This window comes from Dromaius novaehollandiae, chromosome 1 (assembly GCF_036370855.1).
Source record: "Dromaius novaehollandiae isolate bDroNov1 chromosome 1, bDroNov1.hap1, whole genome shotgun sequence".
Lineage (NCBI taxonomy): Eukaryota > Metazoa > Chordata > Aves > Casuariiformes > Dromaiidae > Dromaius > Dromaius novaehollandiae.
Window position 1 is genome coordinate 9,777,604 of NC_088098.1, and position 21,359 is coordinate 9,798,962.

At 36.7% G+C, this 21,359-nt stretch overlaps 1 protein-coding gene across 9 annotated transcripts in view; it reads right to left on the reverse strand.

Annotated features, from left to right (window-relative positions):
- The window catches only part of PHTF2 (putative homeodomain transcription factor 2), a 76,660-nt gene that overhangs the window by 48,108 nt on the left and 7,193 nt on the right, over positions 1-21,359 (reverse strand). For 3 of the 9 annotated variants that reach the window (XM_026095028.2, XM_026095020.2, XM_064505184.1), the window contains exon 2: positions 13,686-13,762. In XM_026095028.2, the coding sequence (XP_025950813.1) occupies positions 13,686-13,730 (45 nt within the window). In that variant the 5' untranslated portion in view covers positions 13,731-13,762. Of the gene's footprint in view, positions 1-13,685; positions 13,763-13,855; positions 14,021-15,507; positions 15,806-19,879; positions 19,986-20,369; positions 20,513-21,002; positions 21,097-21,359 lie in introns of those variants that run through there. The other 6 variants (XM_064505164.1, XM_026095023.2, XM_064505178.1 and 3 more) reach the window with 5 other exon arrangements.

Here is a 21,359-nt window from a genome sequence, read left to right on the forward strand (position 1 = left end):
AAGCCTTCTTGGTCAAAAAGGATCTTATGACCAGCATAAACATAACAAGTTTTATACAGAAGTCAGAGTAAACAAACATACTCATTACAAAAGCTAGCGCTGTGTTCTGTGTCTCCAAATTTGACCTGCCAAAAAACTTAAAATTTCTGATATGAGTAAAAGCCCAAAGCATATCTAAAACTGAAAGTGAGGACAATGTAAATCACTAAGAGTTTATTCTCCAAATGAGGTTACTGCACTGAATTATTCATTTTCAAATTTAATTTTCTCCATTCATGAGATCTAAGCTCCCAAACAATTTCTAGCTTGCTACATTAAAGAACTGAAAAAATCTACTGGCCTTGTGGTTTAAAAAAAGAAAAAGAAAAAAAAAAGTATTATGAAATACTTTGGACTTTGCATCTGAAAAAAAAAAACTGTAGACTGTGGAAAATGTGAGAGCCAGGCACTGTATTGGGCAGAAATAAGCACTGGCTACAATAAAAGTCATTAAAAAAGGAAGTTTAAGAGCTAACTCAATCTGGATAGCAGCCAGCAACTAAAAAGTCAGCATCTTGAATAACCACTCCACCCAGACAGTTTTATTAAATTGTTAAAGCCTTTTTTGTATACAGATTTAAACAGAATACCGGGTCCTCGTGAAATTTACTGAAAAGAGCCCTGACTGAGTTTTTTGTACTCCAGAATATTCCCCTCCTCGCTTCCAAAAGCAATTTTTTGACAAAGGCAGAAAAGTGGATACAAGTTTCTCTCTCTCTTCATTACACAAGAAACAAATGCGGAAGCCTTTGAGCCAATAAAAGTCTAAAGCAAACTCTATATTTCTAATTCCATTCATAGCTCATACTGTTCCAGAGTTCAAAGAGCCTTTAAAGGGACATTCTTCTTCTAAGCAAATAATAGTGCATTTGTTAAAGGAATTCTGGGAAGCACAGAAGACTGCTTGATTTTAAGTCTGGCTTACGTATATTTTCCGGTAAACATTTATTCTTCCTTCGAGACTGAGCAGCAGCATCTGCCTCTTTACAAAGAAAGAAGAAGTAGGGATTTTTGGCACTCATATATATATTTTTTTAATATTGCTCTATAAAGCAAGTCTTTCAGCAGGAGGTAAAATGAGAGCGACAAAGACAACTTTAACGAAGACAGTCTTTCACAATTCTGTTTTATTAGACTAGTAGATCTGGTCAGTCACCCATAATCAACTTTAATTATTAAAATCCGAGTGCAGGGCTATTAAATATAGGCATACTGTTGCAAACTGAAAAGAGCTAAAGAGATAATTACAGACAGCAAGTATTATTACAGTCTCTCAGAAGTGATTAAAAAAAAAATCTACCTAGTTTCATTCTTTCTTTCATGCTTTAAGAAAGTTACAGAGGCACTCTAGGGAATGAACATCCATGCTCAGCACATCAAATTTAGATCTGATATTCAATTTCCCTTTTCGCAGTCTTCACAAGCATCTACACTTCCCTTGCAAGCATATCAGAAGGAAATGCATGCAAACAAACATATCATTATAAAGTAGCATACTGGCATATTTTGCTTCCCATGCTAAACAAAAATAGGTAGAACCAGTGTTACTAACAGGAAAAAGCAAGTAAAAAACACCATTAGGTGTTCAATTTCTTCCGCTGCTACCTTAGGTCAGGAAAACGCATGTATGTCTTGCAAAATACATGTGTTGCAGAATTTATTGAAAAGAGCTCTGCAGTGACAGCAAGCTAAGCTGCATCATGTAATGACCAGAGAAGAGAAAAAGAACATGTTAAACAACCGAAAAATGGCACAAGTATGAATTACATTTGATAATGTAATTCTTGAATAAATTCAAGAAGCTAAGTTAATACCAGCAAAACTTCTCAGTTTTAAATTATTAAGAGCACCAGTCAACACTGTCTTCAAAGAGTTTTGATTTCCAACTGTTTACATCTAAATTATTTTTCATGTCAAATCTAAATATTAAATTGTCAAAATGTTTATATACAGGCTCTGGCTCTTTACTGTTCATGTAATTCTTTGAAATTGTACATACCTGCAGGACACTGAAAAGAAAAAGAGCTAACAGTGCAAAAGAAGTTTAGCTCTAAAGGCAAAAAAAATGTGGGAATAAGCTTCAAGGTAGGACTTCCATGCTCCCATTATTAAGCATTTAAATATACACAAAACTTGATCGAAGCTAGATTTCCCTGAATACAGAAGTGTCCCCAGGACTCCAAAGGTGCTCAAGCTTCCAGTGCCTGGAACCCTTAATCTAACATGAAGGCCCAAGTCAACTCAAACACCTATATACTCCTGACCCTACCAGCTCCATCCTAATTCCCTTCCCTTGTAACTGCAGGTTCTGCAGCATCACAGGTCCTTCAAAAAATTTAAGTACAAAATACAACAATCGAAGAACTGTCCAGCTTTCAAGTACACAGCATGCAGCAATAAATAAGATTTTATCCACCCTATCCAAACCAGCTGCCTCTAACATGTGTGATTATCAAGATGCCTTGCCTCAAGAAATGCCTAGTAAAGAAGATAAAGGCATTCGGTTCCTTCATACATTTGCAAAACTGACAGCTCTTCTTCATGCAGCTGTTAAGAGTGTTCAGCATATAAGGGACTGCATACAAAGACTAAAAGCCCAGCTTTCTTTCACAATGGCAGGTCATTATTTTAGGAAAAGCAGAAATGTGGATGGCTAGTTAGCAGTTCCACCTAGCCATGCTGATGACACATCAGCATTTTTAATTTTAAGTGGTAGCAATAACTTGAAAACAAATGTTAAAACTGGTATTGCAATTAAGAACAGATGAGTTATTTTGATGTCCTTGAGGGGAAAAGCCCTGCTTTGGGGACTAACCAGCAGTATAGAGAGCTACACAAACCTGAGAAGTTCTTGAACCTTAAGAACAAACTTGTAACAAGCAACACAAGAACGCCAATACAAAAATCTAAGCCTTGTTTGTGACACTTATATTTTCAATTTAAATTTAACCAGCAAAACTATCTGGTTTCTTAGATATGCTCATCAGTTAAAACTCATCATAACTTCCAAATTATCACAATAATTTGGAATAGGTTTAAGATTACATATATAAATATATACAGACACATATACATACACACACACATTCTCTCTCCATTTACCAGATTTTTTTTTCTGGAACTATGTAAGTGGGAAAATACATCATATCCTACTATTCCAACTCCCTAAAAATTGTCTTACCATGAAAATTTATTTAAAACATTAAAATCCATTGGATTCATTAAAACCCTATACACATATAACCTTCAAACCTACTTCTCAGAAATAAGATAGATAACAACATGAGCTAAATATTTACATTTTAAATTGCACTACTTTTCGCAAGCAGAAGGTTGCTTAATATAAAAGAGCAACAACAAACTTGGAGGTTTAGCATCCTGAATGAAGTAGGAGTAATTTTACAAATAGATTTTCTAGGAAAAAAAAACATTTTCTATTTACTTTTAAGAGATCATATATACGCTTTGAAATGATCTAAAACAAAAACACTTATTTCTTCCCAATCAAATACTTCAGAAAACATGATTACATCAGTTTATACATCTAAAACTTGGTTGGCACCTTTACAGTCTGTTTTTATAACATCTAAAAGCAATTAGCATAAGTAAAAAGTTAAGCTATTGAAACAGAGCCAATTCTAATTTCAAATAAAGCCGTAGACTAAGAGTCTCTGCACTGCATGCTATTCCTTCCCAGTGTCTTTCTCATAACAATCTGATCAATAGGTCATATGCGCATCAAGACTGAATTTGAGCTTGTGAATGACACTGATATTCACTTTAAGTTAATGTAGTGATGGTATCAACGTGTAGTCCAATACTCACAAAGCCTTCTGATTCTAATGGAATTAATCAATATTTCAGGAGACATCTATAATTAATGTCAAAGCAGACTAACAAAGATTATAATCCTAAGAATACATAGTATTTCCTGCTAATCTTAAAACATTAATGTTTATCCATAATAAAAAATGCATGCTAAGTTTTACTCTTTAAAACCTTTAAACACATGTACTGGTAATATAACAATAGTACTACACATCTAAAAGATAATAAATACAAAGCATGATGAATACAAAACAAAGCTTCCTTGGATCTTCTAAGGAGCAAATTAAGACTGTTCACACCTTATTAATAATCGCTACTATTAACACATTAGCCAATATGCTTTAATTCTTACAACCCAACAGTCTTTAAAAAACTGTATGAATTTATGTGTCAGAATATTTTTAATATTAATATATGCACACATATTATTATATTAGTTTTAGAAATATCTTCAAAACTGCTTCATATTTAGTTTATGTTGAAATATACACTTTTATATATCAGAAAAATCTTTTCTCTTTTTCTCAAATAATGGAAAAGTATTATTTAAAGTTATTTTACACCCCATTTTATTCCTTACATGAACTGACCTACACCACAGCACAGGCAACAATCTAATAGTTCAGCAGCATAATTGTCTCTGTTGGAGCTGATTTCTAGTATTTGGATAAATCTTCTTCCAAGATGTTTTTCATTTTCAAGATCTTGGTGGAACTATGGTAGATATGTGGATAGGGTATAAAAACTTAGCTCATAAACCAGAGATGGAAATTGCTATACAATACTAATACATTATCTGCTAATAGGGAAGAGTTCAGTAACTTTTAGTCAAATGGAGGAGAGTGGAACAAATCAAACTTGCATATGATAACGAGCAGAGCTTTGGATTTATGACTCCTGTATAGTTACTTCTGATTACTAAAATATGTTGGGATCCCCCTCCCTTCTCTCCACTCACTTCCAGGAGGAGAGATGAAACCAACTATTTGGAGTAAACCAAGACAATTTAAACAACCCTAAAAAAGTTTCATTCTTGACGATGTTTGAATTACTGAAACTGTTTAAATTCTGGCAATAACTGCAGCAGAACTGAACTTGGAGCCATTACACAGAACAGTAATTTTATCAAAGCTTACTTCAAAGAAACACTCCCTTTCAGAGTACAATAATGCATAATTAAACATTTATTTACCATGTATTAATATTTTTCTCTCAGCCATTTGAGATTAATGCTTGTTAACCTCAATCAGCCATATTCATTGCCTTGAGTAATGGTTTACAGATTTAGTATATCTACTAAAAACATAAGTCATCTTTTTTTATCTCATAATTAAATGTAAAGGAAAATTATATGCATAAGAATAGTCAGAACCAGTTTACAGTCTATACTAAATGAGAGTAAAGGAATAACCAACATCTACGCTGAACCATTTCCTAATGACGTATTCTGACTAGGGCCAATTTAGATACCATTTCTTTGGCATAAATGGACAACAGAACATAATAAAAAATTAAGCACCAATTGAACAAGACTCCCACCGTTTCCCCTCTGTTACGAGCTTACAGCATGACCTGTCATGATAACATTTACTCATAGGCTAATTTCAAACTGAAGTTATCACAGAATCACATAAGGAACCTCTGGAGGTCAAATCCAACCTCCCATTCAAAACATGTCCCATCACAGCAGGCTGCTCGGGGACTTGCCCAGTCGAGGTCTGAACGTCTCCAAAGACTGGAGATTTCACAACCTCTCCGGGCTCCTGTCCCAATGCTTGGCAACCCTCAGAGTAAACATTTTTTTCATTACATGTAATCAGAATTTCCCCATGTTCCAATTCGTTTGTTACCTCTCACCCTATCCCTGCATATCTCTGAGAAGAGTGTGATTCTGTCCTCTCTGCACCCACTTACCAGGTGTTGTGACAGCAGTAAGACCGCCCCTTCGCCTTCTCTTCTCAAGGCTGAAGAAACCCACATCTCAAGCTCTTTGTATGTTACATGCTTCAGCCCTGTAATAATCTTGGAGGCCTTCTACTAGACTTGCCAAAAAAACGTCAATGTCTTTCTTGTCCTGGAGAGCCTACAGCTGGACATTGCACTCTAGATGCGGTCTCGCAAGTGCTGAATGGAGGGGAACAATCGCTTTCTTCGACCTGCTGGCTGGCTACCCTATGGTTAACACAGCCCAGTTATGCTCCAAATGTGAAAGATTTAAGATCTCTGTAATACTATTTTTTTCTTTACAATTACGTATTTGCACAAAATAAAGCAGCCTCAAGAAAAAACTGGGAAAATAAAAGCACTCTAGCAGCCTCATTATTCACTGTCATTCCTTGAAGACCACTGAAAATTCAGCAACTCCAGCACTTCCACAATTATTTTGAAACAGCACTGCCCTTATGCCCCTGGATCATTTCTACTTCCCATGGTACTTCCCATACTTCCCTTGTGCCTGTAACCTTGTGTGGCTGCAAGAGAAAACAGATCACTCAAGGAAAGAAAAGAAAATATTCAGGTACTGTTCCACAAACATAATGAACCAACTCAGGAATCATTACTACCAACACAGGGATGTTCAACTCTTCTCTCCCTCCATCTCTTACATAGGTTCAACTCTTTATAGAACCACAGCCTTAGTTTAGTTCCCTGAACAAATTCACCAGGCAGACGCATGAATGTCCACGCAAAGGCAAGGCAGGCAAAAGGCAGGACTGTTCCTTTCAGCCACAGTCTCACTTTTGAGTGCTTTTGAACTGACTGCACAAGACTGCTTCTGTAACTTGAGCTGTGTCTCATTGAAACAAAGTGCTGAAGATAATCCCAACTATTTAGCTGGCTGAAAACTTCTGTACCCAATTTCAGCACTACATGGAATGAAACTCTTCTAAACATAAAATACCACTTCTCTGTGCTTTCAAAAAAAGTCAGCTCCAACAACTGTGGGGTTTTGGCACTCGAAAGCTGACCTTTTTGAGCTGTATTTTCAGCATCCAAAGTCTTAGGTGATGTAGCCATACAACCTAGACCATCTGGCAAAAACTGGTTTGGTACCAGGGTTACCAATGCATTACGCAAATACAATGCCAACAAGAAAGTCAGGTGGTTTAAGAAAACTGGATGTATCTTTTTCTTTGTTAACCTGGCAAGTACAATCTTAGGCTAATGAGCTGTAAAACACAGAATATTTCAGATCTTAAAACAATGCAATTAGAACTGTAATTTCATACTGCCCTTTAAAACAATGAGAGAGATAACATCTCATTGGTTTTATTGTGCCCTTTAACAGCAATACCCAAGAGATCCCAAAACTATAGCTGTTTTGGCAAAGTTAACTGATATGCAAGCAGATGCAGGATTCAGGTTGCACTCCCTCTTCTCCTACAACCATTCCCAAGAGAAGAAACAACTTTAAGGAAGCACAGCTTAATTCTCTCTTGCAGTATTAATCTCAAATTTGTGTTAAATACTCGATTTTAGTGGCAAGGTTTCTATGGGCATAGAAAAATCAATAAGCTGTTACGGTAAATTTCTTGTTTCACCCTATAAATAGTCACCAACTTGGAAAACCAGACCAAAAATTGCACACCTAAAATTACCTGTGAAACTTGAAAGTATGATAAGAAATTAATGCAAAAAGTTATTGACAATATTTTAGATTATTACCAATTTATTATTTTTAACACTGATTACTGTTTCAGAGGCAGTACTTCAGATATCTATAAAGCATTTAATTAAAGAAACTGAATGGCCAGAAACATGCTCTATCAGATACAGAAATTGTTTAAAGCAATTGCTTTATTTTTCCCAGGAAAGTGTAAGTATATGTGGAATGTGAGAGCCTCTGTAATTTTAAGGATATCTGTTCAGGAACCTTTTCAGTGCAAAGGGGATAATAAGTAAAGGAGGAAGCAATAAACAAGACACAGAGACACAAACCTGGTAGACAAGGAAGGGATAACAAAGAATGACAAAGAACAAATCCTTCAGGCACTAATTGATGAGCCATTAAGAAACTGCAGACATGGCCAACCAGGACTTTGTAAAGAAGGAAGAAAGAAAAAAAAAGAAAAAAAAAAAAAAAGACAAACGTGAGGATTTTTAGATAAGAGGAGGGTCTGTGGGACTATGCAAAGCTTCCTAAGGAATATCTTGCGGAAGAACATCAGGGAAAAATAAGAAGGGGGGAACAGAGAGGAGGCAGCATAAAAGGGGCCAGTCACACTCGTCTGATCAAACTCTGAGCCTGATCGCTGCAGTCTATCCTATTTTCTTATTAAATCCTTTCTTAATTATCTTTGTGTGTAATCTCACACTCTATTCTGTATATAAGTGGTGTAAGGACTAGGTGGCAGCAACTGGAAACAAGAGTGAGTGAATTTGGACCAGCAACTAGAGTCAATACCAAGACCTCCAGCAATAGTGGCCCCTGCATGTGTCGTGCCAGCAACTGGGGCGAGAGGAGTCTCAGCGCCAGCAAGTGAAGCAGGTGAGGGCCTTAGTGTCAGCTCCTGGAGTGGGCCTGGGGCTACTGGAGGCTGAAAGAAGGGAGGATCTCAGTGACAGCAGCTCATGTGAACCACGGGTCGGTCGTAGTGCCTGTGTGCCTGCACAACAGTTGCGGAGGGGCTGCAGCGCTTGTACATTTTTCCTACCCCGGCGTGCGTGGGTGCACGTGCTTAATTTGCTAGCAGAAGTCCAGCTGGACAAGCCAATGAGCAGGAGGTGCATATAATGGGTAAGGGCTCAGGATCTGGGCAGGGATATCAGACAGAGGGGCCATGCTGACATTCAAGGGATCCACAAGAGCGAGGGTGCTTCTAAGAGAAGCGTGTGAGTGCATGCATGCATTTGCTAGAGAGCAACAAGCTGGACTAACAGTCAAGTGGGAGGCCCATACAGCAGGCAAGGGGGCTCAGTATCTGGGCAGCAACAGCACATAGAAGGGCCATGCTGCTATTCAAGGGATCTGTGAATGCACAAGTGCTTGTGAACTACAGAGGGAGGGCCCGTATGCTTTGATGAGTGAACTTCAACCTTTACTGCCCAGATAGGGGACCCAGCTACCTATACTCACATTTTATGTAAGTTCTGTAATGTGGGCGTTGCTAAAGGCAGCACCTTGCCTGTGGTAGTCTGTATAGCCAGCTGCGTTAGTCTCCTCTGTGCGTGGGTGTCCGTGTCTCTGGGACACATGCTCAGCCTCCCTACTAGTTGAAACCGCAATCGAGACAGCAGCAGCCATGTCCATCGGCCAATGACACAGAGAACTCCGGGTCCCAAAGCCTGCCAGAGGCAGCAGAGGCCTTTACAATGTGCCTTAACAGAATCATTATGATGGTTTTCTCCATAAAAGTCTAAGTCCATTTTTCAAAGCAAGCTCACTATTCTGGTAAACACACATAGTCCTAAGGATATTTATGAAGAAAGTACATATACGTGAATACTTGCTTTCTATCTGTCTGGAATCAAATACACCACTCTAGAGAGCAAAACAAACACCCTTGCCACACCCTCTTATCACCAGAGCCACCACAACATGCAAGTGTTGACAACAAGCTAGAAAACCCTGTCCGACCTCACCGACAGACAAAAAGCTCAGTGTTGCACCCCTGAGTGTGTCCAGGACCAGCAACACAGTATTTTTTATTGCTCTGCACAGAGTCAACTTAAATCCAGCAGGAGTTACCTGTTCAGATTCCATGCCTTACAAAAGTATCCGCAGCACTTTGGAAACACAAGCTATTACTGGAAGCAGTAAAGCTATGTCCACGAAGTCTTACACCTCAAATATCATCTATTATAAAACACTATCTGAAACCCTACAATTCAACTTAAAATAATGAAAAGCTAACTATAGCATTTTAACAACGCAGTAAACAAGAGCTCCTTTGCACTAAAAACAGTAAATCTATTGCAACAACAAAAAACAAGTTTACATAATAAAAAGTCTGACCTTTCAAACGATTAAGCACATTACTAAATCATCCTTGTGCGAGGAGCTCCATTTCAGACAATAGAATGAGTCATGTGAGCACTTGGTGTTTGCAAACACCATCCAAGTATGGGCAGACAAGTAGCGTTGGAAGTGCTCAACTGCTTCACTCAATTGCTTAAGTCTTTCTATTAAAGAAATATAAAAATGTCTTTACTTTTGAGAAACCAAAAGACTTCTGCAACTCAGAAGAGAGCACTGAAGTGCAAAAAAAAAAATACATCAAAAATAAAAACACAAGGAGAAAGGTATCTCCTCAATATTTCTTCTTATCCACATTCAGTACCTACCTACTTAAATATTTTGTTTTATGTTGGACTATAAGTATCATCATAAGTTCTCCATAATCTTTGCTGGGCATTCATACATCAACTCATTAATCTGCATACCTCCCCAAAATAAATTATTATTCTCTCCATTTTATTACACAGGCAAGTCATCTCAGTCTGGTCATGGCTTAAGAACCGGGACTGCATTATTTTCCCCCAAAACAGTGCTGTACTGCCAGAACATGCAAATTCTTGATCCCTCCCCATTTTCAGTTTACCAGGTTCAGCTTTGTGCCATCATAAGCAATCAAATAATAGAGGAGGATCACAAAGGACAGTAAAATGCCCTCTTCCCACTTACAGCAGCATACCCCTTCCTCTTCCCAATTTGAAATCTTTAGTACAAACAAAAATCCATGGGGGAAAAAAAATACCATGGAAGACATGGGAAAAAAAAATCCAAAACACTGGTGAAAAAGCCTAGTTGCTACCAGGAAAGGATTACACACCACACTACAGAAAGATAAAAAAAACTTTGAGAGTTATCAGCCTGATCCAGGAGAAGCTTCGCTAGACCAGGCCAATCAACAACCAACCAGGAGGAATGAGAAGTCTGCCTGCAGTTGCAGGGCTCCCATCTCACTGGGATCATGCAGGTGTGGTGCAATAGCTCACACAACCAGAGTGCTGCCATGGATGGATTCAGGCTCTTTAGGAAGGACAGGCCAGGAAGACAAGAAGAGGGGCTGCCCTTCATGTGAGAGAGTAATGGGAATGCATGGAGCTCTGCCTGGGGCATGTGAAGGGGCAGCTGAGACCCTATGGATTAGGATTAGTGGGCAGACCAACATGGGGGAATATGGTAACAGATGTCTGCTATAGACCACCTGGCCAGGAAGAAATAGATGATTTTCACAGGCCCTGGTCCTCATGGGGAACTTTAACCACCTCTTTATCTGCTGGATGGAAAACACAGCAAGGCACAAGCAATCCAAGAGGTTTCTAGAGTGCATGATGACAACTTCCTGACACAGGTAATCGATCTGTGGCTAAATCTTGTCCAGACCATAGAAAACATTGGTGTCTGCTATAAGCAAGATGTTAGCTCCCCTGAACATAGTCCAGCCTTTCATAAAGTAACAGGAGTCACCTCATCGCAATTCCTAGCTATGATGGCAACATGCAATTTCTAGAAGAGCAGACTTCTGTAAAAGCCTGTAGAGACTTGTAATAGAAACACTGATGTTAGTATAAATGAAATACAAGCAGAAACGTGTGTGAAAGCACTGAAAAAAAACAGCAGAACAAGAAAATGACATGTATTGATAATGAAGAACACTATTCCCAGGATACTGCTCTTCACAGTAAAGTTGAGGAATGGGTTGTTTATATCAAGACCGGAAGGTCTGCCCTCCATAAGACCACAGTGCAGTGACTCATCAGCAGAAGATCCTGCACCCTAACATCAGGAGGATAAAAAGTTGCAGCATATCACATACGGCATTCCTTTTCCTGTCTGTCTAACAGCAAAATAGGCATGTATTTCAAACAAACCAGGAAAAACAGACAACAAGCAGCAACTTTGCCTAAGATTTATGGAGGCTCTTTCGGACTCTTGTTTGCATCAAAGGACAACACCACAACAATTATCAACTTTTTTATATAAAGTAGAGCAATATAAGAGATCTGTCCAAATGCTAATTCATCACAACTAATCAAGAAGAACCTCAGAGACGTGGTGAGGATCTGATAGCCAGCCTTTCTTGCATTGCACACAAATGATCCTGGCCAGACTGCTTAGACATACGACTTGGTGCTCGCAAGCATCAATTCAAGAGTGTGAGTGAATGAAGTCTGTGAGAGAATGTGTAGGAGTGGGTAAAATCAACTTAGAGTTTTTCTAAGTAAGTATCACCTTCCCTTTTCAAAAAGTCACACACCGAATTTTGTTATGCTAAACTTTCCTGCAAGTCACCCTCCAAACCTTTATAAAAACTGGACAAGCAATCAAAAAACAGTTCCAAAAGTAGCAACTCTATTTGCAGTATAATTCCACTGAACATGATTGTCTTATAGACTCAGTCAGTGTTGCACAAGGAAAAATAGTATACTATCATGGAATTACGACTATATAGATATGCCCTGAAAAGAATAAATGAACTTGAGAAGGAAAGCCATACAACAGCATTTCCTAAACTTTATAATTTAAGAAATTCAGCAATCCAGTTTTTGACAGGGTTTTTTTTGAGTGTTACATATTAGATAGTTCATACTTAGAGTCTACATCAGACCATTAAAGAGATGCTAGCTACTGGCGAGAGCCCAGAGGGTTGGCTGTCCTTTAATCTTCCTTTTGTATAGATTTCAAAAATACTTTTTGAAAAGCTTGAATGGGGGAAGGTCCAGAGAACAGAGCATAACAACAACAAAAAAAATAAATTGTCTTCATTAAACTCTGAATAATCTTCAATTTTTCAATACCTATTTGAACATTCAGTATAGATTTAGTCAGCAAAATTCATTTTTCTTCTTTTTCAACTGCATTTTTAATTCACAATTATAAAGATCTCTGCACAGCATACCAGTGTTGTTATTATATTTTTGGAAATTAGCTGTTATTTAAACTAGAAGTTAACCAGATTTTTTTGGTTTGAAGAGTGCTGTCATCCTCTCACAAGCACAGGCTGCACACTCTCAAAACAGACAACAAGAAAAATAATAATTGATTAAAAATGAATCTAAATCATAGAGAGAAATAAAATAAAATGAAATAAACCTTGTTTATATTTTAGTAAGAAGCAAGGAAACCTCAAAATTAAGCAAATCACTCAGCTTTTTAAAAGCACTTTAACTGAATAAGCAAACTGGAATACTAATGTCAAGAAAATACGACAATTTGAAGCTGCCAAAATAGTAAATTAAAAAAAGACATCAACTTTTCTATGTACAAATGTGACTCGAAAGATACAGTATCAGGAGATATTGTAACTGTGGATCTCCAAATGAGACCTTTCTCTTCTTTCCTCCCCCATCCCCCCACTATTTTTTTTTTTTTTTTACTCAGCTTCAACCATTAAAAACCTCACACCATATTAAGACTCCGTTTTGTATTCAGATTAGATACTGACAGAAAATGTTTTAATTTTTAACTTTCTACCTTGCCTTCTGCTTTTCTTCCACTCAAGTTTGAAAAACACTGAAATACAAGGAGTCGTGTATGCGCTACACAAACAACATTCTCCTGTACCCAAGCACATCAGTCAACATTTCATCGAGAAAGAAAGTCCCTTTCATTTTCTCCCAATACAAGTAGCCAAAGGGGTGAGGAGTTCTCAAAATACACCAACGGCTGTTCATTTCCATAAGATACAGTTACTACTTACCTCATTTTGGAATAAAAGTTTGAAGCTACTAACTCTCATACTATGCTATCCAATAATACAGTGGTGCTTTATAGCTATATATACTTTATACATAAAACCCAGTAATCCCACTCTTTTCCTCCACCATTTTTTTTTTAAACAGTCACCACCCATAACAACTGGAAAGCTTACCTTTTTCTGGTACCAGACTATAGCATCAGTTACTTTGGACGCCATTTATTCCACTGAATTCACACAGTCATTTTAGGCTGTTAACAGAAAAAGACAAAACTTTACTTCCACCTTCCATAAGAAGGCCTACCTGGAAATTGCTGAACAGCTATACTTATGTTAAGCCTTGCCTCGTTATTATTTCAGTATTGGTTTGGTGTTTTTTCCCCCTACGTAAACAAAAATCTATCAATCGGCTGCTATTTTCTCCATCCTTCCCAGTAAAACCTCAGTGGCAGACAGACTGAGCTTTACTGTTTCATAACTAGTGCCTCATGAGAGCTGCATTACATGCAGCTACCCCCCCCCCCCTTTTTTTTTTTTTTTTTTTTTTTTTTGCATTTTTGGACAATGAATCAACCTCTAGTTATTGCCACAGCACAGTATTCTGGAAAACAGTGAATAGATCTGTTATAAAATCCAAGAAGAAAAATTTTATACAGATTATTAGATGTTTTTGGGAAAAAAAATCAGTTCTAGAACTCTATTAATTACAAAATTAATACTCTCTCACTAAAACAGTAGATTAAAACTAAATCAAAAGGAGATAAGCAAGGCATAATGATATGTTTGGTTTTTTTGAAATAGTAGTAGTAGTTTTTTCACATTAAAACTAATGGTGATAACATCCAATTGTAGCTTTCCTCCCTTGAAAACCAACTTTAAAAATTCTGTTCCATGTCACCAGTCAGCCAGAGTGACTAAGTATAAAGAAAAAGGCCATAAAAGAGAAAACTCTAGATTTAGAATTTACCATTTTTTCTTACAAAGCATTCTTTCAGTAAGTTTTTACCCTTTCATGGAAGGGCAAAACAATTATATTGCATATATTCTCTTATACTGAATATTCTGTTAAATGAAAGGAAACACTAGGTGAGACTTACAGAATCCTTTCTGGACACTTTATAATATGCAAGTTCTTTGAAATACGAATGCCCTATCATTGAAACCTAACCCAAACATTTATAAGGTTATTTCACAATTACATCACTTCAGATATCAGGAGATTAAGAACACTACATTAAGTTATTTTAGTACCTAAATTTCAAACTGTCCCTTTTCATGGGGAAGGACCAGGGGGAGGAAAGAAGGAAGCAGGAATTTAAAAAGATAATGTTAAAGTATTTGCCAACAAATCTGAATGTATCATCTTTAACATTCGTTCATCACTGATTTCCTTTAAAATATATATAGAGAGAAAAACAAATATTCCATACTCAACCTCTGTTAAAAAAAAAAGTCAGCAGAACATACTATACTACATTCAATCTTTAAACTTTAGCACATTATTGTTAAAAAAATAAAGTTTTCAGCCTCACATAATATCCTAATCCTTTCTATATCTTACAAAAAAGTTTAAGAATGCCAGGGCATTTGCTAAGCTTAATGCTTAGCATTTAAGAATGCTAAGAGAAGGTTAAGAGATGTGTTTGTACACGTCGCTACAGTATTTGCGCACAAAAGAAAGGAAATTTGAGTCTTTCATCACGGAAGAAAAATATATAATGGCCAATACATGGATAATGAAACTGCACAATAGAGTAAAAATAAAATAAGTGTCTTTATGAAATGTCTAAGCATTAGAATAATTTAAGACACTTTATTATATATTCTCCAACACTGAGAACTTTGAGAGTTCTCCCTCCAAAAAAAGCTTTTCTTTAAAGAAAATTTAAGCCATGAGAAGCAGTATGAGATTTTTTTCAATCATGTTATACAGAGATCAGATTACTTGATCGCAACAGCTGTTTGTATGAAAACCACAAATGATACACTCACTCACACTCTCTCTCTCTGTCTCTCTCTCAGAACCCTGCCAACATTCTCGTCTTCCAAGGCATTTTTGGAACAAAATGAAGACTCTCTTAAAGATTCCGTTCTGTACTGATGCCTACTTATTCAGTCTTCTTCAATTTCTGTATAAACGTACTCTTCTTTTCATAGTGAATTATTTTAAAGATGCCATATTTTGTAAGTTGAAACATGCATTATTTACACTATATTATAAATGTTTAACTAGATTGATTTTAATACAAGCTTCCGAGGATATCTAAGAAACAAAAAGCAACACATTCTCCTCTGTTTAACAAAGCTTTTTCAAAAAAACAAAACACCCACATATGATCAAATGCCCAAAAGGAACTATATTTAAGATTTTTAATAGTATAACTTATATTTTTTATACGACTTATACAACACCAAAAAATTAAAACACAATAAAAAGAAATGTCCCTGTCACAGCATAGATGATCATTAACCAACCTTAGAAATACTGACTTCTGGTGCAACTGAGCCAATCATCACCACAGTTTTTCCACTATTAATATCATTGTGTAAACTACAGCAAGTTAGTTAAAGCTGGCAACCATGGCTGCGCCCAGATTTATAATTCTTTCTGACCCATTTGTTCCTGATAACAGTAGCAGCTTAACTAGGAACAACTACAAATGATTAAGAATTAATTAGCACAATAATTACTTATAAAAGAATATTTGTTTCTATCAGGTAAAACATACAGCCCAACAGAGACTTCTATATAACTCAGCATACTACATAGATCGCTTACCCTTCCTTTTCACCTCATACAAAGCTTAAAATAGGATTTGCTTCTTGCTTGTAAACGTTTTAAGCAAAAAAAATAAAAAGATTTGCTATACTTAACTATAGCCTGAAAAAAATGTAAAATCCTTAGACATACATGATCTCCACATGTAACGTGGTCTGCAATTGTACAGATACAATTAATGCACTTCCACTGCTTGGGGAACAACTCGGGTAGGAAGAATTCCCCATCAACTTTAACGACACTCAGCCCTCGCCTTCCCCTCCCCATGACCTCATCAGCCTAGAGTATCTTTAATTCCTTCTCATTTCTCCCAACCTGGCCTCCCCTCCCACATGCAATATACCCTGCTTCCTACCACATCCCTTAATTACAGGATGAGACAAAGGTAGCAGGAATTCATTATCAGCAGTAATTTAAAGAACTGTTGAACTTGCACAGAAACCTTTCCCTCAACAGATGCACTAACTTCATCTTTTACTCTACAAGGTCAGTGATCTTCAGGAAACCAGTAGTAATTTATTAATCCAAGACTTCCAGCTTGCTCAAATATGGATGAAATTGGACGAATCATTTTAAAAGCAGCAATCTTTTTTTGGAGTAGTTCTTAAAGCCAATCGAAAACCCTTCATCTGGAGAAGAGTTACATCCCAAACTTATAAACCAAGTATAATGAGGAGGTTTGTTATTAATTTTTTTTTATTTCTATCACCAAACTTGTTATTTAGATTACCCATGGTGTTTGTACAGTAAGTCTTCCATATAGTTTACCTTTAGGTGTTATGTAAGGCATTATGAATTCCACAATACACAAACGCAGTGGAGATGCTTTTAAAAGTATCACAGAATCATAGGACTGATGTCTCTAAAGCGTTTAAGAGTGGTGTGCTGAGTAAAGAAACCTTTACGAGGACGTACCACATGATCTGTTTATGAGATACACAACAATTTTCGAGACAGCACTGAAATGAAAGGCAAGAAGATTCATTTTTATTATTTCTGGAGTATGCTTCTGCTTGCAGGGATTGGAGTTTGGTTTTTTTTGAGTTTTAGAGACAGCTTAATGAATTTGACACATGTGGCCTGAAGCCAAGTAAGCTGGATAAGAAATGGATCACGAAAATTTAAGACATGTAAGCTGTAGCCTTGGCTCTGATTCTGTATGGCTACGAACAGCTCATCCAGCACCTAGACAGGAGACTCCCCATTGCAACAGTTTCAGAACTCTTCACATTCGTTTCAAATCAGTATTTTATTCAGCTGACAACTTGTATTGATATCGACCCTGAACTCAAAATCATACAAGTCAGGCTCCAAGGTATATCAGTACCTTAAAAATGGATAAAATGAATGAGTCGAAACAGATGATATAGATCCACAAGCACAACAGAGCACTACCTATTTTTCTGCCCTCTTCTCCACCCATCCTTTCTGCACCCAGCCCTTCTTTTTCCATATTGTACCTCAAACACATGCATTTGAGGCAAGGACCAGCTTTTGCACTCAGTTGTGCCACCCTCATCCTCAGTTATATAGTGTTCTCTGCATAGTAAACTACAGGAAGGTAAGTAAATAACCGGAGACTGAAGTGCAACACTAAAGATGATACTCTCAACTTTCAGAGCTTAGACAGAACATCCAAATACATAAGCTTGATCAAAACATCACTACAGCATCTAACAGACCAATCATTACGATTCCGTCAAACTCACAGTTAATACTATGAATAACAAGCAACAGCTTTTGATCAAAAATGCATTACTTCCTTAAAGCTAAAAACAGATGACCACCTGGCTGTGGTGATCCCTATTCAGAAAGGTGGTTTTTCCTTATATCATAGCAGTCATACTCTAATTTAAACAGGCATAAACTACACCCTGCGATCAAATGAGCAATTTTTCAAAATATACCAAAATCTATATTTAAGAGCCTTCAGGTATTTAAACACTCAATGAAGCAGTAAACAGTGCTTACTGTGTAATAAACAATTAGATACTACAACCCATTCAAATAAACTTAAAGTGACTATGTTTTACAATTTTACTTACACATAGAATGTTTGAGAGACCCGAGTCTGACAAAATGCTTGCACTCCTCAACTACAGCCTACAGAAAATAATTCTGAATTCTGACAGGAGTTCAGAATAAGACTGTGCTCTTCAGATTGACAAAGGTAAAAAAAAAAAAATCACTGATAATTTTTGGAGAAATACAGAAGACTAAGCAGTGTCAACTAGCAAAAGGATATCATTAAAAAAAAACATACAACACAGACAAAAAAACATGGCAATTACTTGCTTTTCTTGCCTGTAAGCACTGTGAATCACTAATATTTCAAGGAACCCTTCATAATCCTTTATAACAATTCTAACCTGGATGGCCAGGATACCATCCAAATGTTGAATAAGACTTGAAGGTGCTTCTCAACTCATTATGATTATGGAATGATGAAGTTGCCATGTTTAGTAAATGTCATTAACAGTAAAATTGCAGAGAGTGACATTTGTCATGAATGGTTTTTGAAATGCTATTTTTTTTTACTCTTTCAGCAGAAAAACTTCTCAAAGCAACACACTAAAGCCAGTTGTTAAAATATTACTACTTAAAGCTATGAAAAAAACTAGAACTCTGTATCAACTGCTTTCCACAATAGACCTATTTTACTATTACGTTAGATCCTCCAAACTACAATTTCACAATTGCAGCCACAATTTCACTAAGATTTCCCTGTACAAAGGGTTAGAAGAAAAGAGACAATAAATCCGGATGGTAAAATCTACTACCTAAACTACTTCTTTCATAGCAACATTTGTATCACAAGAACTCACTTAAGGGTAAAACAAGATTCTTGCTACTCTGGAGCTAGAAAATAACTTTTATTTTGATGTTGGACCTGGAAAGTAAAGAAAGAGTGAGGTGGGTTTTTTTTTTTCTTATTAAAGTTAACACCACCATTGAATTATCTTTATTTGATCTTTTACCTTAATTTTCAATAAACTCAATAAAGACCTTAGTCACATTATGCACCCACTATTGACTGAAAAGCTTCTTGAGTCATGAAAAAACAAACCAATAAAAAAATCAATGCAATGAAAATATATCACTATAAAATTTACAAAGAGCTGTAATTTCTCCACTCAAGTCTATGCAAGTTTTGCCACTGCCATCAGAGGATTAAACCCTTAAAGCAGTCTCAAATGACACATTCTTTTCATGCGTATTATAATAAACCATTAAACCTATACTTCCCTTTTATAAAGGAACATCAAATACTATATAATGCATTCAGTGTTCTGCTCTAGTACTTTATGTATGCAGTGCTGTTCTAAAAACAGCATTTCAGAATTGCAAATTGTATACAAGCAAATGAGAAACTTGTCATTCCTGGGTTCGCACCTTTCAGTGGAAATTTTATCACGTTCTTCTGAACCAGCCAATGCAAAAACATATCAGATACTACAAACCTAAGGACCATATCCAGCAGCCAGAATTAAAAGTACTCACGCTGCCATGCCATCCAGCCAAGGCCCCCCAAGCTGCTGCCTTGCAATCTAAGGCCATGACAATTTGTAAATAAAAGGAATTAACATACTTGCTTTCCCCAAACAGCAGCAATAAGTTTGCTCAACTTAGATACTGGCATTCCGCAGTACGCTGCTCATGAAAGTCGAGAATGAATTCTCAAACCTTGTTCTTCACTCTCTCTTAGGAAAAAATAAAAATAAAAAACAAAAAAGGAAAACAAAGTTAAAGTTGAGCATCCTTAGATAATTGTTTTGGGTGTTCTGTTGTTTGGCTGGTTTGAAGGGTTTTTTAGACCAAAACCAGCAACAGTAAAATGTGAATCGGACCCCATGCTGGCTGCTCTATATCAATCCCTGCTACGTATAAACACAGTCTTGCCAAGTGTCACATACAACACAGACATTTGGCAGCACGTCTATACCCGCCTGTGCCTTAGGTAAGATATCACATATTGAAAAACTGATACTCTCTCAGGCTGCTGGGTTTTGCTCATAGACAAGAAGCATGGGTTCTGATTGCGTTCCTGCCACTATTTATTTTTTCATAAAAGTTCATACCCTTTATCACTTCACCTCCAGAGCAGACAGCTAGCAGAGTTACAGCTGTGGCACTAGGCGTGCAGTGAGGATCACTTTTCAAATTCTGATGGAAAGAAGACTTGGTTTGACCATCTTCAATTCCACAGTATAAACTCCAATATCTGAAGGACAAAATAGCAAGAGAGTACCACAAGTGTCTCCTAAAGAATATTCATTTTGTCAACAAATTACACAACCATCTGCGAAGTAGTAGCAAAATGCTGAGTATCAGGATTTCTGAGATTTATTCCCACTTCTGGGAAAGAACACCGAGTGCAGCTGTTGCAACTAGTGTAGCCATTTCTGGATTCTATGCCTTTAGCCTTGAGACCTGTGCAAATTTCTTAATTTTGTTATATAACTGCTTTCTGTTCATGGCTCCATCTGAAATGACATGTCACAATTTCGTGGTTGCCTTATTTGTAAAAATGATGGAGAAGGACTCTAAACTGAGAAGTCCAGCATTTTACATCTCTCATAATTTACTCCTGAGCATGCTGCAGTGTGTATTAATTAGTAAAATGCTCTTAATGTTTAAACATATTCTACCAGTTAATGAAGTGGAGAAAATTCAAGCCATTAATGGTGATTATAATCAATTTAATCTTGCACCTTATCTTTTGTAAGAGATGTTAGCTACAAAATTCCCATCAATCCAAATGCAGCAATTGCCGTCAGCAGGCTAGATCTTCGAGTTATGACATTTCTTTAAATGTTGAATCATAAAAAATTAAAGAAAAGACAGTATATAGTTAGATCTCAAATTCTGCTTCTTCATCCCTGTTTTCTATACTGAGATACTGCATACATACATACGTATCCTATTAAACATATTTACAATCTTATAATAAAAAACCTAGAATATTAAACATAGATATCTGTTCTTAGAACTATATTGACTTTATTAATACAATTTTTCAGAAAACATAATGGAATACTACGTTTTCCATTCATATGCACATTCTTTTT